Raw genomic sequence first — 18,743 nt, forward strand, 5'->3', positions numbered from 1 at the left:
AGTCTTTGTCCATTGAGTATAATGTTCACTGTGAATTTTTCATATATGGCTTTTATTATGTTGAGATTGCTCTTTTATTCCTAGTTTTTTGAGTGTTTGGATCATGAAAAGGTATAGAATTTCATCAAATGCTTTTTCTGCATTAATTGAGATGATCATGTGTGGTTTTTTTCCCCTTCATCCTGTAACAAGTGGTTGATTTTTGTATGTTGTATGGTTCTTGCATTGCAGGAATAAAATATGTGGCTGAATTCAGTTGGCTGATATTTTGTGAGGGTTTTTGCATCAGGGTTCGTGACAGATATTAGTCTATAATTTCCTTTTCTTATGGTGTCTTTGGCTTTGATATTAATGCAATAATGGCTTCATAGAGTGATGTTAGGAAGTGTCCCTCCTCTTCAGTTTTTGGGAAAATTTTGAGAAGGGTTAGTATTAATCCTCACGGAAATGTTTGGTGGTATTCACCAGTGAAATCATCAGGTCCACAGCTTTTCTTTGTCAGGAGATTTTTGTTTACTGATTCAATCTCCTTCTAGTTGTAGGTCTTATTCAGATTTTCTATTTCTTCACGATTTGTCTTGGTAAGTTTTGTGTTTCTATGTATTTATTTATTTCATCTAGGTTATCCTATTTGTTAGTGTACAATTGCTTATAGTACTCATAATCCTTTTTATTTCTGTAGAATCAGTACCGGTGCTCCTATTCTCATTTGTGACTTTAATAATTTAAATCTTCTCTCTTTCTGGTCGATTCAAGTAAAGGTTTGTCAATTTTGTTGATCTTTTTGAGGAACCAACTTTTGATTTCATTGATTTTTAAAATTGTTTTTCTATTCTCTTTTTATTTATTTCTGTTCTCTTTATTACTTCCTTTCTTCTGCTAACTTTGAATTTGTTCTTCTTCTGCTAACTTTGAATTTGTTCTTCTTTTTCTAGTTCTTTAAGGTTGTTGATTTGAGATCTTTACATTAAAAAATGTAAGCATTTATAGCTACAGTTTCCACCTTAGCACTGCTTTCACTGCATCCCATGAGATTTGGTATGTTCTGTCTTGTTTTCCTTCGTCTCTAAAGACTTTCTAATTTCTCTTGTGATCCACTGGTTGTTCAAGAGTGTGTTGTTTAATTTCCAAAAATTTGTAAATTTTCCAATTTTTTTCTGTTATTGATTTCCAAGTTCATCCAATTGTGGTTGGAGAATATACTTTGTGTGTTATCTAACTTTTAAAATCTGTTGAGAGGCACTTGGGTGGCTCTGTCCATTGAGCGTTCAACTTTTGTTTTCTGCTCAGGTCATGATCTCAGGCTCATGGGATTGAGCCCTGCATTTGGCTCTGTGCTCGGCATGGAGTCTGCTTCTCTCCTTCTCTCTCTGTCCCTCCCCCTGCTTGCAGTCTCTCTCTCTTTCTCTAAAATAAAGAAATCTTTAAAAAAAATAAAATAAAATCTGTTGAGACTTAATTTGTGATCTACATGTGGCCTATTCTGGAGAATGTCTCATGTGCCTTTGAGAAGACTGTGGTTCTGTTGTTGTTGGATGGATTGTTCTGTATATGTCTGTTAGATCTAGTTGGTTTATTGTATTGAGTCCTCTATTTCCTTACTTATCTTCTGTCTGAGTTGTTCTATCCATTATTGAGTGGGGAGTATCAAAATCTCTAACTATTACTGTAGAACTGCATATTTCTCGCTTCAATTCTGTCCATTTTTGTTTCATATATATGTCATTAGGTGTGTAAATATTTATAATTGTTATACCTTTTCTTCTTGCTCTATTGAAACTTTTGTTAATATATAATGTCCTTTGTCTTTTGTTTCCTTTTTGACTTTATTGTGTATTTTGTCTGATATTAGTTTAGCCACCCTCCTATCTTTTGGTTACATTTGCATGGAGTATCTTCACTTTCAATCCATTTGTGCCTTTGGATATAAGGTGAATTTCTTATAGAGAGCATATACTTAGATTATGTCTTTTAATCCATTCGGCCAATCTCTGCTTTTGATTGGAGAATTTAATCATTTAATTTAAAATAATTACTGATAGAGTGGGACTTACTATTGTCATTTTCCTATTTCTTTTCTACATGCCTTGTAGCTATATGCTTTACTTCTTTTGAGTTTAGTTGATTTTTTTTTTGTGCGGGTAGTGAGATAATGATTCTCTTATTTCCTTTTGTGTATATTCTATAAATGTTTTTTTGTGGTTTATCAGGGGAATTACATTTAACAACCTAAAGTTATAACATTCTAATTTGAATTTATATCAGCTTAACTTCAATAACATACAAAAACTCTGGTCCTTTACAACTTGTCCTCACCCTGTCTTTAACATCACAGTCTCCACTCATTTCTAAGCTACTTAGGTCAGCACCTTCCCCACCCCTCCTCCTTTGATGAGTGGTTTCATACATCTGTAATACAGTTAGAATCTCTCATTGCAGTCTGCATTCCTTCCTGGGGTCCCCTGACCTCCTAAGTAATTTTTTTTAACCTACACACATTAAGGATCTCTCTTTGTAACGTGAAGTTCTATGGGTTTTGATAAATCCCTGTCATAGTCCACTAGTATAGTATCATACAGAACTTTTACTGTCCTAAAAATTCCCTATGCTACACCTATTCATTCTTCTTTCTTTCCTTTGATGCCCTGGAGACTACTGAACTTTTTACTATTTCTGTAATTTTGCCTTTTCCAGAATGTCATATATTTGGAATCATACAATGTGTAGTCTTTTCCTACAGGTCTCTTTCACTTAGCAATATGTATTCAAGCTTCTCCCATATCTATTTGTGGCTTGATAGCTTGTTTATTTTTAAAGAATATTAAATAATTCATATTAAATAATCATTAAATAATATTCCATTATATAGTATGAGTATACTATAGTTTCCTTATTCACCTACTGAAGGACAACTTGATTACTTCCACTTTTTGACAATTATGAATCAAGCTGCTATAAACATTCATGTGAAGGTTTTTGTGTGAACATACATTTTTCAAATCAACTGGGTAAATACCAAGGAGTGCAGTTGCTGGATCATATAGTAAGACTAAGTTTACCTTTGCAAGAAACTACCATACTGTTTCCCATAGTAACTGTACCATTCTGCATTGCCACCAAGAGTGACTGAGAGTTCCTACCTACTGTTTCAAATCCTTGTCAGCATGTGGTATTGTCTGTTTTTTGAATTTTAGCAATTCTAATAGGTATGTAGTGGTATCTCATTTTAATTTGCAATTCCTTAATGAAAAATTATGTTTATATCTTTTTATATGTTTATTTGCCATCTATGTCTTTGGTGAGGTGCCTGTTCAAATATTTTGTCCATTTTTAAATTGTTTCTTTATTGTTAAGTTTTAAGGATTCTTTGTGTATTTTGGATACAAGTCCACTATCAAATACATGATTGCAAATATTTTCTCCAAGTCTGTAGCTTGTCTTTTCATTCTATAAACAATATTTTTCACAGAGCACACATTTTAAAATAAAATCCAACTAATTTTTTTTTCTGTTATGGGTCATTCTTTTGGTGTTGTATCTAAAATCTTATCTCAAACCCAAGGTCAAATGGATTTTCTCCTATGCTTTCTTTCAGAAGTTTTACAGTATTGCAATTTATATTTAGATCTAAGATCAATTTTGAGTGAGGTTTTGTGAAAAGTGTAAGGTCTATGACTAGATTCCTTTCTTTTCTTTTATTTTATCTTATCTGCATATGAACATCTAATCTTTTCAGTATCACTTGTTGAAAAAACTGTTCTCTCTCCACTGACTTTCCTTCACTGCTCCTTCATCACAGATCAGCTGACCATGTTTGTGTACGTCTAGTTCTATGATGTCTATACTGTCCCACTGATCTAGGTCTCTATTCTTTTGCCAATGCCACACTGTCTCGATTATTTGCAGATTTACGGTGAGTCTTGAGGTCAGATAGTGTCAGTCCTTCCACTTTGTTCTTGTTCAGTATTTTGTTGGTTATTCTGGGTCTTTTGCTTTCATGTTATATTTCAAACTTTTTCGACTCATAAGGCCTGGCTCAGAGCCTTAGAGAATCAGAGGTTCTAAATTGTTCACTGTTTGTCTACCACGGGTACAACTAAAGCCGTTTTAAGACTGCTTGAAAAGATTCTACTTTGAAGTTGTGTTAACTTTTCTATCTGAAACTTTTCTAACATTGTGAATTATATATATATGTAATGCAAATGGATGGTTATCATTATTGGGTACTGGAATTCTTCTTAGGGAAAAATATGCCATTTTTTTTCGAAAAATACACAAAGGCATGAGACAAGGCAACAAAAATTGTGGCAATTTGCCCTGGTTGAAAAAGAAGACTCTCTCTGTTTCCAAGAGGGGGATCCAGAGAGAGGGAAGCAAAGAGAAAGAGAGGAAGAATTAGCAGAGGAAATGAGGTTGCGGTCCACATTTGATAATGAACCAGTAGAAATTCTACAATTTAAGATTAGGGATTTCTGATGTTTAATTGGAAAAATCTTCATGTTGCTGTGGAATAACACTCACTCTTGGTCCCTCACCACCTCGGCTAATTTTCAGTGCAGCCGACCACATTTATAAATGCTTTGTGTGGAAGTTGTGTTTTGTTTTAGGAATTCAGGAAAGAACTTGAGTTTCACTTCTGTAGTGAATAGACATAGCACCTGTGGAAACTGAGAATGAAATGAACCCACTAGGAATTAGCAACCATCTTGCTGAAGGTTTGGATTTTGACAGGGCATGAATGGGAGTCTGAGCTCAGCTTATCTGGATCTCAAGGGGCCAGGAGATCCCAGCTACACTAGCATCTGCATTACACATATTATAGGAAGGATTCCTTTATAGTTCCCAAGTGACCCTAGCAGCATTGTTTTCTTTGAGTCTATCAACAGTCATGTGAAACAAATTTTTTTTTTTTTTGGTTGGTGTGAATTTTTTTTTAAAGATTTTATTTATTTATTTGAGAGAGAGAGAGAATGAGAGATAGAGAGCACGAGAGGAAAGAGGGTCAGAGGGAGAAGCAGACTCTCTGCTGAGCAGGGAGCCCGATGTGGGACTCGATCCCAGGGCTCCAGGATCATGACCTGAGCCGAAGGCAGTCGCTCAACCAACTGAGCCACCCAGGTGCCCTTGGTTTGTGCGAATTTAACACAACCTACCTTGGACTGGACGTTGTGACATATTATTGGGAATCTGCTTGGATGATATCTTCTATGCAAACTTAATTTTGACAATTTAATTTATTCAAACTTATGGTCATGGGAAGGGTCTGATAGTTTAAAAAATGGAAGAGTAGTCATTAAATATAGACTGACCCTAGAGACCACTGTACAGATGAAGACATCAAGGTAAAAGGAAGTGAATAACTTTCTTAAGGACACACCGTCTTTAAGCAGTAGATTCATTCCTTGGGTCAATTCAAAGAGGAAGTCTTATGTTCCTTGCTAGCGGAGTTACTACCATGGGCCACCTCCCCTTCAGGACTCAGAGGTCTACTTTGGCCATGCAAGAGAACTTGCCCAGCTCTTTTCTTTTTCAAAAGAAATGAAAAGAAATGGGGCAGGGGGAAGGTCTGCATGGCCATAAAACACTGAACTTCAGCTTTCTCGGAGTTTCTTTCTCTTGTCCAAATTTTGGGAGGCTTTTATGAATGAAGCACTGGCAAAGAGCAAGGTGGTTAGGTAGGCTTTTTCCCCCGCAGTGCTTCTCCCAGGACTGGGGATAGTCAACTGAAAACCAATTAATATAAATTTCATTTTTGTTTTCTGTATAAATAGTTGGCTTATCTGAAATGACATTTTCCAAGAGCTAATAGCCATAAATTTTTGCAGCTGGACATGTTTAGAAATGCCTCTTAGCTATTTTTGTTGATTTATTTTCTTTGTCTGTATTTGTGCAGTCCAGCTTTGGGCATAGAAGAGAGCAGCCCTGGTCACTAGTCCTCCACCTCTAATGATATAAGCCCAGGGACCATAGTTCCTCCCCTGTGGGAAAGATCACCTATGGAATGGAATCCCTTGGAGTTATAGCTCAGTCTAGGAGAAATTACTACATCTTGGAGAATCATGGTCATGATCCCGGGGGGGGGGGTCCCTGCTCAGTGGGGAGTCTGCCTCTCCCTCTGCCCCTCCCCCCACTCATGCTCTCTCTCTCTCTCTCTCAAATAAATAAAAATCTTTAAACATAAAAAAGAAATATGTTAAGTGACCATTGTATATATTTATCTATAGTTTGCAAATTTTATGCTTGCATTTGACCAGTGTTTAGAGGTATTATCAAAAAGAGGAAAGTCAGCTGATAATTCTTGATGACCTAATGTATGCTGAATTTATCTCACTTAATCCCAGAACTACCCTGTAAATGAGGCATTATTACCTTCATTTGAAGATGAAGAATCTGAGTCTCACCAATATCAAATAACTTGCCTAAGGTCATACAGCTAATATAAAGAAACAACCAGGGTTACATTCAGTCCTAAGGCTAAAATACATGCTATGTTTATTACACCATGCTGCATTTAGAAAAATCTAAGCAATTATTGATTTAGGTAAAGGGCTTAGGGTTATGACATTTTTGGTTAAAAATTAAAATTAAAATAAATATGGAGATGTTTTTGTTTCCCTCCATATTCACTGAATTACTGATGTCTGAGTTTCAGGGAAGGAAACATGAATGGTACGATAGAGAGAACTCATCACTTCTCTGTCCTTTTGCTTCTAGGACACTGTTACCTTTCTCTGGACATCCACTTCCCAGGCAACAATATACATGCTCTGAGGCCTAAAGTCAGAAGGCTTCCATGAAAAGAATGAAATGGTTTAAGCCCTTGGATGTAAGACAGAGCAATAAAGCAATCAGTGTGGGCAGGGCCAAACTTAGATGAAATTTAGAAATAGAAATTTATTTTTTTGTCTTCAAGTCTCCAGCATTCTTTCTTATGCTTCCCCCTCTCTTCTTCAGTGTCACAAGTTCTTTTCGTTGAAATTAATAAACTTATTCAGATGTGGGGATAAAGAGTTCATCAAGTTTAATTCATTAGTTTTCTCAGGAAGATTTATATTTTATTTATTTATTTTTTTGAGGGGGTGTGAGGGGCAGAGAGGGAGGGAGAGATGAACTTAAGCAGACTCCATGCCCAGCCTGGAGCCTGATCCAGGGCTCGATCTCATGACCCTGAGATCATGACCTGGCCTGAAGTCGATAGTCGGATGCTTAACCGACTGAGCCCCCCAGATGCCCCAGGAAGATTCATATTTTAGCTGGAGATGGGGTTCTTGAGAGTCAAGAATGAATCTTGGAGTGTGGAATTTCAGATATCAATTATGAGCATCAGTCAATAGATTTCTATTGTCCCTGAAATCGCACAATTGTTTCCCTTATGAGATGGGGCCTGTTAGAACTGATCTGACTAATTTTCTCCATCCAATAAAGGAATAGCTGAAACTCAGAAAAGCTGGGAGATCGGCCCTCACCTCACCAGTCAGTAGGTGGTAGACCGTCTTGAACCCAATACTTCTTAGAATTGCAGAACCAGAGGGCTGGCAAGGATTTTAGGGTTGCATCACGCACATCCATCTTCCTTATGATCTCTTTGCCAAACGTTTGTCACCTCCCCAGTGACAGACAATCCACATCGGCCCAGCGATTTGTCAGAAATTGCTGATCTGAGCTCTGTGTCCCTTCGATGATTCCACCTAGACAGTACAGAAGAAGTCTAATCTTTCTCTCCTCTTCTCTGCCTGCCCTGGCCCTGACTTCCCTCTTCTGGGTTAAATATTCTTACTTTCCTTAACTCCTCTTCATGTGACATTTCAAACCCTTCTATCATCTCAATTATGCTTTTCCGAACTGGCTACAGTTAACCTCAAAGTAGGGGCTCAGAACCAAACCTAGTACTCCGGGTGAAGTCTGGACTCATTCATTTGTTCATCCACTCAGCAGACATATACTCGGTCAGTGTCAAACTTCTCTCAGCTCAGCACAGAGTAAGGAGGTATGCTCAGCTGCATTGCCCCGGACACAATATATCTTTGGTTGCTGCCCAAGATCAAACTCATTCTGGTTTTTAGGGGCTTATGGTCAGCTAGCTTTCTCAAGTCCTTTCCCAGGGCTTCCTGTCGTAGCATGTGCCAAGCTGCTTGTCTGTGTGGGAAGCTGGCCCTATTTGTGTGGAAACCCATCCTGCTACTCTGGGGTGTGTGCCTACACAAGCTTTTATAAAACCTTTTTGGGTTGTAATGAGAACACCTTTCCTCAGATCTGGGTCCAGGTTTGTTCCTTTGTGATGCCAAAGTTGACATGCTCCCAGTCCGTCTCTGCAATAAAACCTCATCTCTAGGACATGGAGCCATCTCTCCACTCTGGGGTCAACCAGGAGCCAACGAGAGGGGTGGGGAGCTTACACATGCAGGACGATGCTTCCACAGGCCGCGGAAAACTACCCGTCCAGTGCCTCCCCACCAATTCCCACTCTTTGCTGTCCCTCCCCCCTTCGCCTTTGCTCTTCACATGCCATTGAACTGGCTCAGAAGGAAAAAAAGCACAGCTCAGCAACAGGGCACACAATTTAAGTCAAGGTCTAGAAGGCATTTCTGGAGTTGGGATTCTGGAAATAAGGGGCTGCAGCTCTTTGACAGCTGTACCGCTGAAGTCTGCTATGTGTCTTTCCTCGCGCACGCCGTCACCCCCTCCCTGCTCCCGTTCCCTTCTCTTTCTGAAGAGTTCCTTCAGGTGGAATTTCTTGATGCATTTTACACCTTGACAGTAGGTCTCACCTACCTATTAATAAGGTAAGGAAAATTTAAACCCAGAGAAATCACTTGCGTGGTCACGCTGAGGACCCTGGGACCCTCGTCCTGAGCTTCCCTCACCAATTTGCCCTGTCGATGTGTACATTTCACGAAGGAGTGACAAAAGAAAAGTCTGCTGCCCCTGTGAGTGTCTCGCTTTTCATTCCACTCAGAAACCTCCCCTGCCACCATCTCCATCTCCATTATGCCGGGTCTTGTCGCAGGAAGCTGTGGTCCTTGCAATTACGGCCAGATAAGTGCCTCTCCTTTGCCCATGGCAATCCTCAGGACCCACTCCACACCTCACTTTGCAAGGCATAGAACCTGCACGTATGAGCCTTTGATGAGTCAGATCTTCCTCGAAGGGAGGAAAAAATCATCAAGGATCTAAGTATAAACAAGCCCTCGGCATGGAGTAAGGGAGAGATTCCAAACTTTTCCATGAGAGAGTAACATCTCTTCCCCATCCCCCCAAGTTCATGTTCTGAATATTCCCTGCATTCTTCTCCATAAAAGAACTCGACAGAGAAAACTCATTTCCAAACTCCCATTTTCAGATGTTGTTTAGGTCAAGTTTAAGCTTTCCTGGCTTGGAACTGGAGTTCTGACGCCAGCTCTGCATTTATGGCATGCAAAGTCAAAAACCGTGTTGTCACAAGGCACGTTCCTTCCCTCACCCTTGAACCATCCTCCACCTTACCCATCTCTGCACGCACACTTTTTAAAAGAAAGCTTAATATTACCAATTTGGCAGAAGGAAGTGTAAATGTTATGTCAGTGTTAAGACACTATTTAATCCTGATAGATGGGTTGTCAGAGAAGCGTGATGCTAATTGACAGATGTTACATGACACCCACTGTTCCCCGTGGTGCACAAATAAGGCTCTGTGCTTCCAGGACAGGTGAAAGCTCCTTGGCAAGAGGCGAGGCTGGAATTTTCTTTCCTGTCTTCCATGTGCAGTCAGAGCGTGCTGTCAGTCTGGGTGGACCTGGGCTGGAGATGGATCATAAGTGCTTGTGGATTACCAGGTGAACCAAACACCCAGGCAGTTTGGGTCCCTCCAGCTTTGAGTGAGGGATTAACTGGAATGAGCTGGGCTTTTCCGGATTATGGAGGGCCTTTTGATGATGTCAGAAATTCCAAGAGGAGGAGGTCTCAGAAGAAAGTAAGAAGAAGCTGAACATCTGTTCTCTGTAAAAAGAAAGATCAAGAAAAAAAAAAAAAAAAACAAAACAAAAAACCCAAACCGCTCTTCCCTTCCTGGCTGGCTCCGTCAGGCAGCTCTCTCTCGCCCTGGCACCTGTGAGGCTGAGGAGGGGAACCAGTTGAAAAGAAGTTAAGCAAGTGGTCTGTAACCTCGGACATTGGTGTTCAAAAATATTGATGGCCTACTTCCAGAGATTACAGTGCAACTGGTGTGAAGTAGGGCTGGGCCGCTGGTATTTTTATAAAGACTTCCAGGATGTTCTACCATGTCAGCCGATGCTGACAACCACGGGCCCAAGGAGCAGATGCAACGGAGGTCGTGAGGATGTCGGTATTTGGGACTCAGTGCTGCCGGACTGCTGCCTTCACAAGAGCAAAATCAGCATTTACTCCCCAGGCTCCACCATGGATTTCTAGGCCTTTAAAAAACTTCTAGAAGTCTCTTCAGTCATTCCAAGGAGAAAATGGGACTTTGTAGCGCCCCTCCTCTCTACCCCATTATCTCCCCACTAAGGGCTATGCCCGTCCCTGGATTGGCTGGGGACAGGTGGTACCTGCCCAGTTAGAAGGGGCCACACGGGGATCTCTCCTAAACCCCTCCTAAACCCCATCTCGGGGCCAGAACAAGCTCGGGAAGTAAGTCAAGGTGGCATCTGGGGCCCTTGCGGAGGTGAGAGTAGGACACGGTATGGAGACTGAGATTCTTCTGCTTTTCCTTGCAGACTTGTGATGGGGTCATCTGTCTGGGAAAGTTTGCATGAAGGCCAAGTCTGTGACTAAACTAGGAGCTCTTCATGGCCCGGGACTATCGTTCCTGCCCTTTTCTTGGGCAGTAAATAATTCTCAGCTTTGAAAACAAGCCCTGGTGACACATTTGTGATGGCTGTGGGAGAAGCCAAGTCTGGATGTCTCCGTGGAGAACTCGGTGCTTCTCAGCCTTGTCTGACCCTTTCGACTGGGATTTCCTCATTGCAAAGAATGGTGGTGACTCTGGCCCTGAGAGCGACCCAGGAAAGGATCCCATGTCTCACAGTGGATTCTGGAGTGTTCCACTGAGCCCCCAGTTTCAGAGAGATGCACCCCTCCATGGTTTCTGGGAATACTGATGCTAATGACTCACACTTTGTCTCTCAGTGGCAACTGCGTTGTCCAGGGTCACTCCGCTTTCAGGAAGTGGCTGATGCTGGGAGACAGGTGCCCACCCTCTTGCCTCAATCTGGGACACATTGACTTTGGAGCTTCTTAAGAGTGAGGGGAGCCTGGGTGGCTCAGTCAGTTGAGCCTCCGACTCTTGGTGTGGCCAGAGTCATGATCTCAGGGTCATGAGATCTAGCCCGGCATGGGGCTCTGAGCTCAGCAAGGAGTCTGTCCAGGATTCTCTCCCTCCCCCACCGCCCCTCCCCCATCTCACACGTGCGCGAGTGCGTGCTCTCACGCACTTTCTTTCTTTTTCTCTCTTTCTTTCTCTCTCTTTCAAATAAAGAAATAAAATCTTTAAAATAAAAAAGTATTGGCTGAGGCCTCAGTCACAACTGCACTGTTGGTTAGCTTCCTCACTCTGCTGTCCTCACTTCCTCTTGGGTGTATTCCCGAGTGCATTCTCAATAAACCTTCTGCCCGAAACTCTCCATCACGGGGCACCCCAGCTAACCGACTGTCTCTTCACCGGTCCCTCAGAGGCCAGCTTTAAGATGTGTGATCCGAACAGCACCTGAAAAAGATGACTTGCTCAGCTGTTAGAAGGAACACGTTTTTGTCAGGTGTAGCTCTCTGACGTTCATTTCCCCTTCTGGAAGCTCTGGCCTTCCTAAGGAGGCCTGGGGAGGACCAATGCGACCACCAGTGACAAAGCTAGTGACGCTAGCAATTTGCACCTGAAATAACTTGAGAGCTAGATCGCCGAGGAATTCCAGAAACCACAAACATGTGGCATGCTCAGCAGAGTTGCTGGAAGCGGACGGGTGTGAGATTAGTAGAGATACTGAGGGAAAGTTGGAAAAGCGACAAAGAAGAGGAGGCAGAGAACATTCTCTAGAGATGAAACATTTTTGTTTTATTTCCTGGATTAGTTACTTTTAATGGTTAAAAAAAATCCACATCTGTTAATTTACTGCAAGAGCCTTTGTAATTTGAGAGCTAATGGCCTTCCAGGGGAGGGGAGGATGCTATGGATTTGTGCAAAGAGTTAAATCTCATGATGTGAACATGCTACGGGGAGGCCCCACCTGTGTGTACAATGTACTTAAAGGATTAGAGCAAACTTTGAAATTATGATATGTTTTACCTAGAGTAAGCACCTTACTCTTTAAGCTTCTATTTCCTTGAAGGATTGGGGGGGGGCATCAATTCTCTCAAGTAATCAGGTGCATGAGACATTCTGCTTGTGGGATTTAATGACGGTTTAAGTGCAGGCAGATGAAGGATGTGTTATTTATATATTTTATTTTTTAAAGATTTTATTTATTTTAGAGAGAGAGTGTGTGTGAGCATGAGCCAGGGGAAGAGGCAGAAGGGGAGAGAAAGGGAGAAGCAGACTCTCTGCTGAGCAGGGAGCCCGATTCGGGCCCTGATCCCAGGCCCCCGGGGTTAATGACCTGAGCTGAAGGCAGACACTTAACCAGCTGAGCCACTCAGGCACCCCTATATATTTTATTTTATTTTTGATTTTTATTTTTTTGAATTTATCTTTTTGACAGAGAGAGCATGAGCACAAGCAGTGGGAGCGGGAGAGGGAGAAGCAGACTCCCCACTGAGCAAGGGGCCCGATGTGGGACTCAATTCTAGGACCCCAGGATCATGACCTGAGCTGAAGGCAGATGCTTAACCAACTGAGCCACCCAGACATCCCTATGTTTTATTTTAAACCTATTTGCAATACTTGGTGAATCAAGTGAATTCAAAGATGTTGCTTCCAAGAGGCCTATCCACCCTAAATGAAGGTGGCATTTCCAGGGAGATACGTGCACCAGAAAGCCAGGGGAGGGTTGTAGTGGGAGGGGCTGGTGGGAGGTGAAACGGAAATTTTATTTTAAAAAATTTTTTTTAAAGATTTGAAAGAGCGGGAGCGCTAATAAGTGTGGGGTGGGGCAGAGGGAGAGACTCTTCAAGCAGACTCCCTGCTGAGCACAGACTCAGACTCAGCTGATCCCAGGATCCTGAGATCATGACCTGAGCTGAAAACCAAGAGTCAGTTGCTTAACTGACTGAGCCACCCAGGTGCCCCTGCAAGGGGCATTTTAGAAGAAATATTGCTGTGCTCTCCATGTTCCCTTCAGGGACTTCCAGAAATACATGGAAATACCCGATGTTCTCTATTTAACAAAAGGGCTGGAGCTGGAGCAGATGATTTTTAAACCGAACGCAGAAATTTTTTTCCCCTCCACAGATTTACCAGGAATGGGAGTGGGGGGGGGGGGGGTAGTGCATTTATAAAAGAATGACCATCATTTGCCACTGGCTAAGCTACTGCTTTTGACTATTTGGTCTCCTTAGATTTGTCAGGCAGGCTGAGTGAGGGAGAACACAGTAATGAGAAATAGGTAAGCTCGAAAGCATGCAGCGTTTAAGAAACAAAAACCCATATGCAAATACATCTAATAAAGTCACAGTATTTTATTTTAAAAACACTCACACATTGCCGAAAATACTTAGAAAAATAAAGTTTGGTTGGGGTACTTTACTCAACTTCAAGTCACAGGCTTTCATGTTACAGACTGGAGCAGAGTTTGTTATGCAGGTGGAGAACCCAAACTGACTTATGGAAGGGCAACAGGCTGTCTGAGGTGGTCAGAGGCACCCTCTAGTTCACCCATCAGATACCCAGACAGAGATGGGGGGAGTAACTAGTTCCAATGGAGGAAGAGCAAGATAGATTCATAGACCAAATAATTTTAAACAAAGACTTTTTTTTTTTTTTTTTTGCAACACAATACACATCATGGTAAAATGTTCTAATACCTGGAGAACAGCCGGTGGAAAGAGAGTGAGAGAGAAAGGGTACCAAGCGGGGAGTGGGCACTGGATGCTTCTCTTCAAAGCCTTGTGAGCAGAAGCAAGCAATCTGGGCCAGTCTGCTGTCTGCGCCCCTGGTGCTTGTCAGCAGCCGAGCGTTTAACAGTATTTCAATGTGGAGCCCAAACGGGAGAAAATGGGGTGAAACGGGCCAACTTTCTATCAACTCAGGCAGTTTTGCCACCAACAGTAAATCGCCCCCTTTTAATAGGAGGAAATTGAATGGTTTCTCACTAAACACAATTAAGTAGTGGGATCAAGAGATTTCCAGGCCTCGGGGTACCTCATTATAACTGGCTTCTTCTACTCTGACGTCGCCCCTCCACTAGGTCACCTGAGACAATCGGGTAGAAACAGAAGCGTGGCCAGGTTTCTCCTTGGCCCTCTTCCCATTCTCGCTGAAGTCACTAGGTGACTCGTTTGGGGGACCCATTTTTTATAGGCATTAAATACAGCTCCCGAAGTATTTGAACAGTTTCGCTGTTTGGTGACGGACGCCACAGTAATAATGTGTTTTGAAAACAGTTTCCTTTTCCTTAGCCCCTGCTGGCAAAGTGTTATCGGCCGCCTCAGCTTGCAGCCAGGGACCCAGCTCCCCGAAGCCCTGGCTGCCTCTTCTCCATGTCCTGCCCATGAACTCTGCATTTCCACTGAACAGCTCAATGGCTCCCAACCCTTCATTTTGCCCTGTGTTCTCCTTGTGTGTGAAAGCCCGATACCTCTTAACTCCTCTGCCTGCAGGGATCCCAGAGGGTTGTCAGACTTTGAACTGTAACAACAGAGCCACCAGAAAGTCTTATAAAAGCAGCAGTGACCTTTTCGAGCTGTCAAGTCTTTAAATAGGATTTGGGATTTAATGTATGTTTTTAAAGAAAAAAATATAAGAATTGCTAGTTTAAAAAAAATGCACATCTTTTAGCCAATTCAGGATCTTCCCCCTACCCTACTTTCTTTCTTTCTTTCTTTTTTATTTTTTTAACCCAGGAGAGATAAAGCTTTGGGGAAAAAAAAAAAGACCAGATCTCAGGTTAAATAAGGAAGGTGTATGTTAGGTACAGCCAGACTAAAAGTCTGGGCTGCAAAGAAGCCCTTTGGTGGGTGATCGTTGTGGAAAAGGAACAAAAAAATAAAAGGAGGGAAGGCAGGAGTTTATAGGAGAGAAGTATGTGATCTGTCATGGTGTAGTATGAATTACAGCCTGAAAACTCCAGGAAACTGCTCATTCTAATTCTCAGGCCCAGGGCAAAAAGGTCCAGAGGAGGCTTTTTTAAAATCTTTATTAACAAAAAAATGTAATCCCCCCCCCCCCCCCCCGCAACTGCCCAGCCGCAGTGCAGAGGCTCCTCCTCAGGCCGTTGTCCGACATGTGGAGAGTCTTCTGTCCCGGGCCCACCCCTTGCAGTACATTTCTGTTTATACAGCTTGTACTAAAACCACAGTGAGTGCTTCGAGTTCTGCTTGGGCCACCCTGGAAATACTTAGGTCGGTGTGTTATTTAAAAAGGAAGAAGCAGCAGCTTATATTTTCACCTCCTTGTACCGATCTTCAAATCCCATGCAGGTCCGTGCTGAGCATGACAGGCTTCTCTTTGAGCCTCTGTCTTCCTCTCTCTTATGGGGACAGAGAGGAACCTTGGTCGTATTCCAAGGTCAATGAGAGGTTTTGGAACTTAAGTGTAATTCGGGAGGTGACACCCTCGACTTGGTCATCCTTTTCCCCTTCAGGTTCGCGGTTTCAGGGTTGATGTTCAGTTACACAAGAGGATGGAGTGGAAATGGCATCCTCAGGAGTGATGGGGACAGCTCATATGAAATCACAGGAAGTGCTAGAAACAGCACTTGACTTTATCCCTCCCCACTTGGCGGAGGTCTCAAAGAGCAAAAAAACATCCCACATCATGTGTTGGGGGATCTATCTGGATATTATTCACTGTCCCAGATCTTTCATTGGCTCACCAGTGAAGAATCTGGGATGTCGATGCAAACCTGCAACAGGGTCAGTACGCACGTCGCTTGCTCCCCAGTCCTCCCTGAGCCTGGCCCCTTTTGCCCTCCAGAGACGCAAACCCAGGGAAGACAGTATTTGACCACTCATGATTGTCCTCGGAGCTGGCACTACCAGAAAGGTGGGTTCCAGCCTCCCAAGCAGTACAGGTAGGGGTAGTAAGGGTAGCTGTTATGCATGGAGATGAGAGAGGCCTGGGACAAGCCCTCCTCTTTCAGAGCCGGCAGGGAGGAGTGCTTCTCCAGGTCTCCCAGGTCCGAGGTGAGCTGCTTTCGCTTGGTCTTATAGCGTCTGTTCTGGAACCATATTTTCACTTGGGTCTCAGTGAGCTTGAGGTTCTTGGCCAGGTGAGCCCTTTCAGGGGCTGACAGATACTTCTGGTGGCTGAACTTCCTCTCTAACTCAATGACCTGAGTGTGGGAGAAGGCAGCACGGGAGCGCTTCTGCGGCTGTTTCGAGGTTTGCGGAAGGCTTGGTAAGGAGCCTGCACTGTTTTCACAGTCCATCAGATAAGTCTCAAAGTGTCTATCTGGAAAGGAGAAGGGAGAAGGACGGATGGGAAGGAAAAGGTTACATGTTAGAGGGAAGAGAACAGAATTCAATCCACCCTTATCTCTTCGGTGAGTGAACAAACAGCCCACTGTCATCTTCGATACATTTCACTTTTTTCACATGACTAAGGAACTCCCCTGAGTGGGGAGTGAGTGAATACGTATATTATGTATTAATTTTCTAACAGTCATCAAGAACCTAACGTTAGAAGCCGTTAGTGGTAGAGCTTCCTGCCATATCGTCCAGGAGAATTAACTAGGGTCCTAGATGTGTGCGTTGAGAAGAGGTGGGAGAAGTGAGGCAGGGAAGACACAGGAATCAGACAGCTGGTAACGCAGGACCCAAAGGCATCAGCTTAACTTTTGGGTGGCCAGAGAGGGTTTGCGTTATAGGAGAGGCGGCGCAGGCTGAGGGCAAGTTCATTCTCCGGCTTCAGTCCCCTTTTTCTAAACAAGCCGTCAGGATACCTCATCCGAAGTGACAGGAAAGGTAAAAAGTCTATTCTAAATGTTCTAACGGTGTTATATTTCCTGAAGGCCGGAGGGACCTTCCAAATGTAGTTTTACTGCCCTTGGAGTTGGGAAGCCAAGGGAGTCTTCGCTTGTCAAACCCTGATCAGTTACTTGTTATATGTAACTAACTGCCAAGAGGTAGCGCGGGGCGGGCGCGGGTCCCGCGGTGGCTGGGAGCGCGTGGCGGGGTCTTGGGGCACCAGAGCCCGCGGAGCAGAGAACACCGTGCCCGGCGAGTCCAGCCCAGGGACAAATCCTGCGCCACCCTGACGGTGGGGCTCAGGGTTAGTTTTCGAGGCGCGCCCGCGGCGGGAGGCGGTGAGGTCCCTTGGCCTGTTGCCGCGGGGCCCCGCATCCCTGCAGCGGGAGCTCCGGGAGGCCTGCGTTGGACCCGCCCTCGCGCCGGTGCAGCCCGCAGGCCGGCCCGCCCCTCCTTCGGGACCGCACCCTGGCCCAGCCCGGCCGCCCCAGCCTCGCGGGCTCACCTGGCTCGCTCTCCGCCGGGGCGTCGGCCTCCTGCCCGGTGCCGGGCCGGGCGCTCCACTCGTCCTCGGGCGCCCCAGCGCCGCCTCTTCCTCGCTCGGGCTCCAGCTCCTGGTCTCGCCGCGGGTCCGGCTGGCGCGGGGGCTGCGGGCTGCTCGTGTGACCACCGCGCCTCTCCGCGCCGTCCCGCAGAATGTCCTGGATGAGGAAGGAGGTGAGCGGCTTGGACTGGGTGGCCGCCCCCGCCTCCCTGGGCCGCGGCTCGGGAGCCCTAAGCATCCCGGCGGCTCGGCTGCAGCCCGGCGGCGTCAGCGGCGTCCTCCGCGTCCGCACCACTTTCACTTTCCGCCGCCCCGGCGCACTTATAGCCCTGGGGGAGCGCGCCGCGCCGCCTTCCCATTGGCCGCCGGACCCAGGGCGCGGCGCGGATTGGCCGCCCGGCACTCCAGGTGAAGGGGGCGGAAAAGGGGAGTCCCTCGCACAGTCTCCGTCACCTCTTCCCTAGAGGAGCCCACCCTAAATTCCAGCTCCCACCCACAACGGAAGTTTAGACCCAGTGGGGAATAGTGATGCCGACGAGAGATAATCCGTTTCGCTCTCATAGATTGTTAAAGCGCCTTTACTCACAAAGGGTGGGTACTACGATCCCAGTTTACAGATGCGAATTCCGAGGGCCCCGTGTCAAGGAGAGACTGGTAGTAGAGCTGGATCTACCAAGGCTTTCAAAGACACAGGACAACAGTCTCGACTCTGTGCTGGATGTCATTGGGGCCATTGATAAAAGTGGAATAAGAACGATGGATTAAAGTATCGAATCAGTGTTAAATTTACTGTGTTAAATTTACTGAAGTTAACAGTACTGTGATGGTATAAAAGAACATTCTTAGGAAATAAACATTAAAGTACTTAGGGGCAGAGGCTCATGATGGATGAAACTTAACCCTCACATGATTCCGAAAGAATGATACAGATTGAGAGATAGATCCCATGTGATAAAATGAACTGGTTAAATATTAACAGCTGGTGAATCTGATATGCTGGTGTTCTTTTGAACTATTTTTATATATATGCAACTTTTCTGTACCTCCAGGTCTAAGGCAACTTGCATTCCACTGGAAACTTCAAAAGGATGCCATGTTGTGTGTCTCGGGAGGAGAGAGGTGGGGTAGGTTATTGTGGATAAAGCAACCA

At 44.2% G+C, this 18,743-nt stretch overlaps 1 protein-coding gene across 1 annotated transcript; it reads right to left on the reverse strand.

Moving 5' to 3' along the window:
- Positions 1 to 15,373: 15,373 nt before the first annotated feature.
- Positions 15,374 to 17,870, reverse strand: NKX3-1 (NK3 homeobox 1). Its single transcript, XM_028114377.2, has 2 exons — positions 17,555 to 17,870; positions 15,374 to 16,534 (listed from the first exon to the last, which is right to left on the reverse strand). The coding sequence occupies exons 1-2, from the start codon at positions 17,829 to 17,831 to the stop codon at positions 16,116 to 16,118; spliced, it is 696 nt and encodes a 231-aa protein (XP_027970178.1). The 5' UTR covers positions 17,832 to 17,870; the 3' UTR covers positions 15,374 to 16,115.
- Between the last annotated feature and the right edge of the window lie 873 nt (positions 17,871 to 18,743).

This window comes from Eumetopias jubatus, unplaced genomic scaffold (genome assembly GCF_037043125.1).
Source record: "Eumetopias jubatus isolate StellerSeaLion01/CBP00866 unplaced genomic scaffold, mEumJub1_p1.0 scaffold_2, whole genome shotgun sequence".
Taxonomy (NCBI): Eukaryota; Metazoa; Chordata; class Mammalia; order Carnivora; family Otariidae; genus Eumetopias; species Eumetopias jubatus.

What these genes read in the sequence shown, in the direction of transcription:
- NKX3-1 (XM_028114377.2), bottom strand. Translation starts at nt 17,831, where the DNA reads ATGCTTAGGGCTCCCGAGCCGCGGCCCAGGGAGGCGGGGGCGGCCACC. An exon ending in CCCGGCGGAGAGCGAGCCAG is followed by an intron (nt 16,535 to 17,554) that starts GTGAGCCCGCGA and finishes TCTCCTTTCCAG; the next exon opens with ATAGACACTTTGAGACTTAT.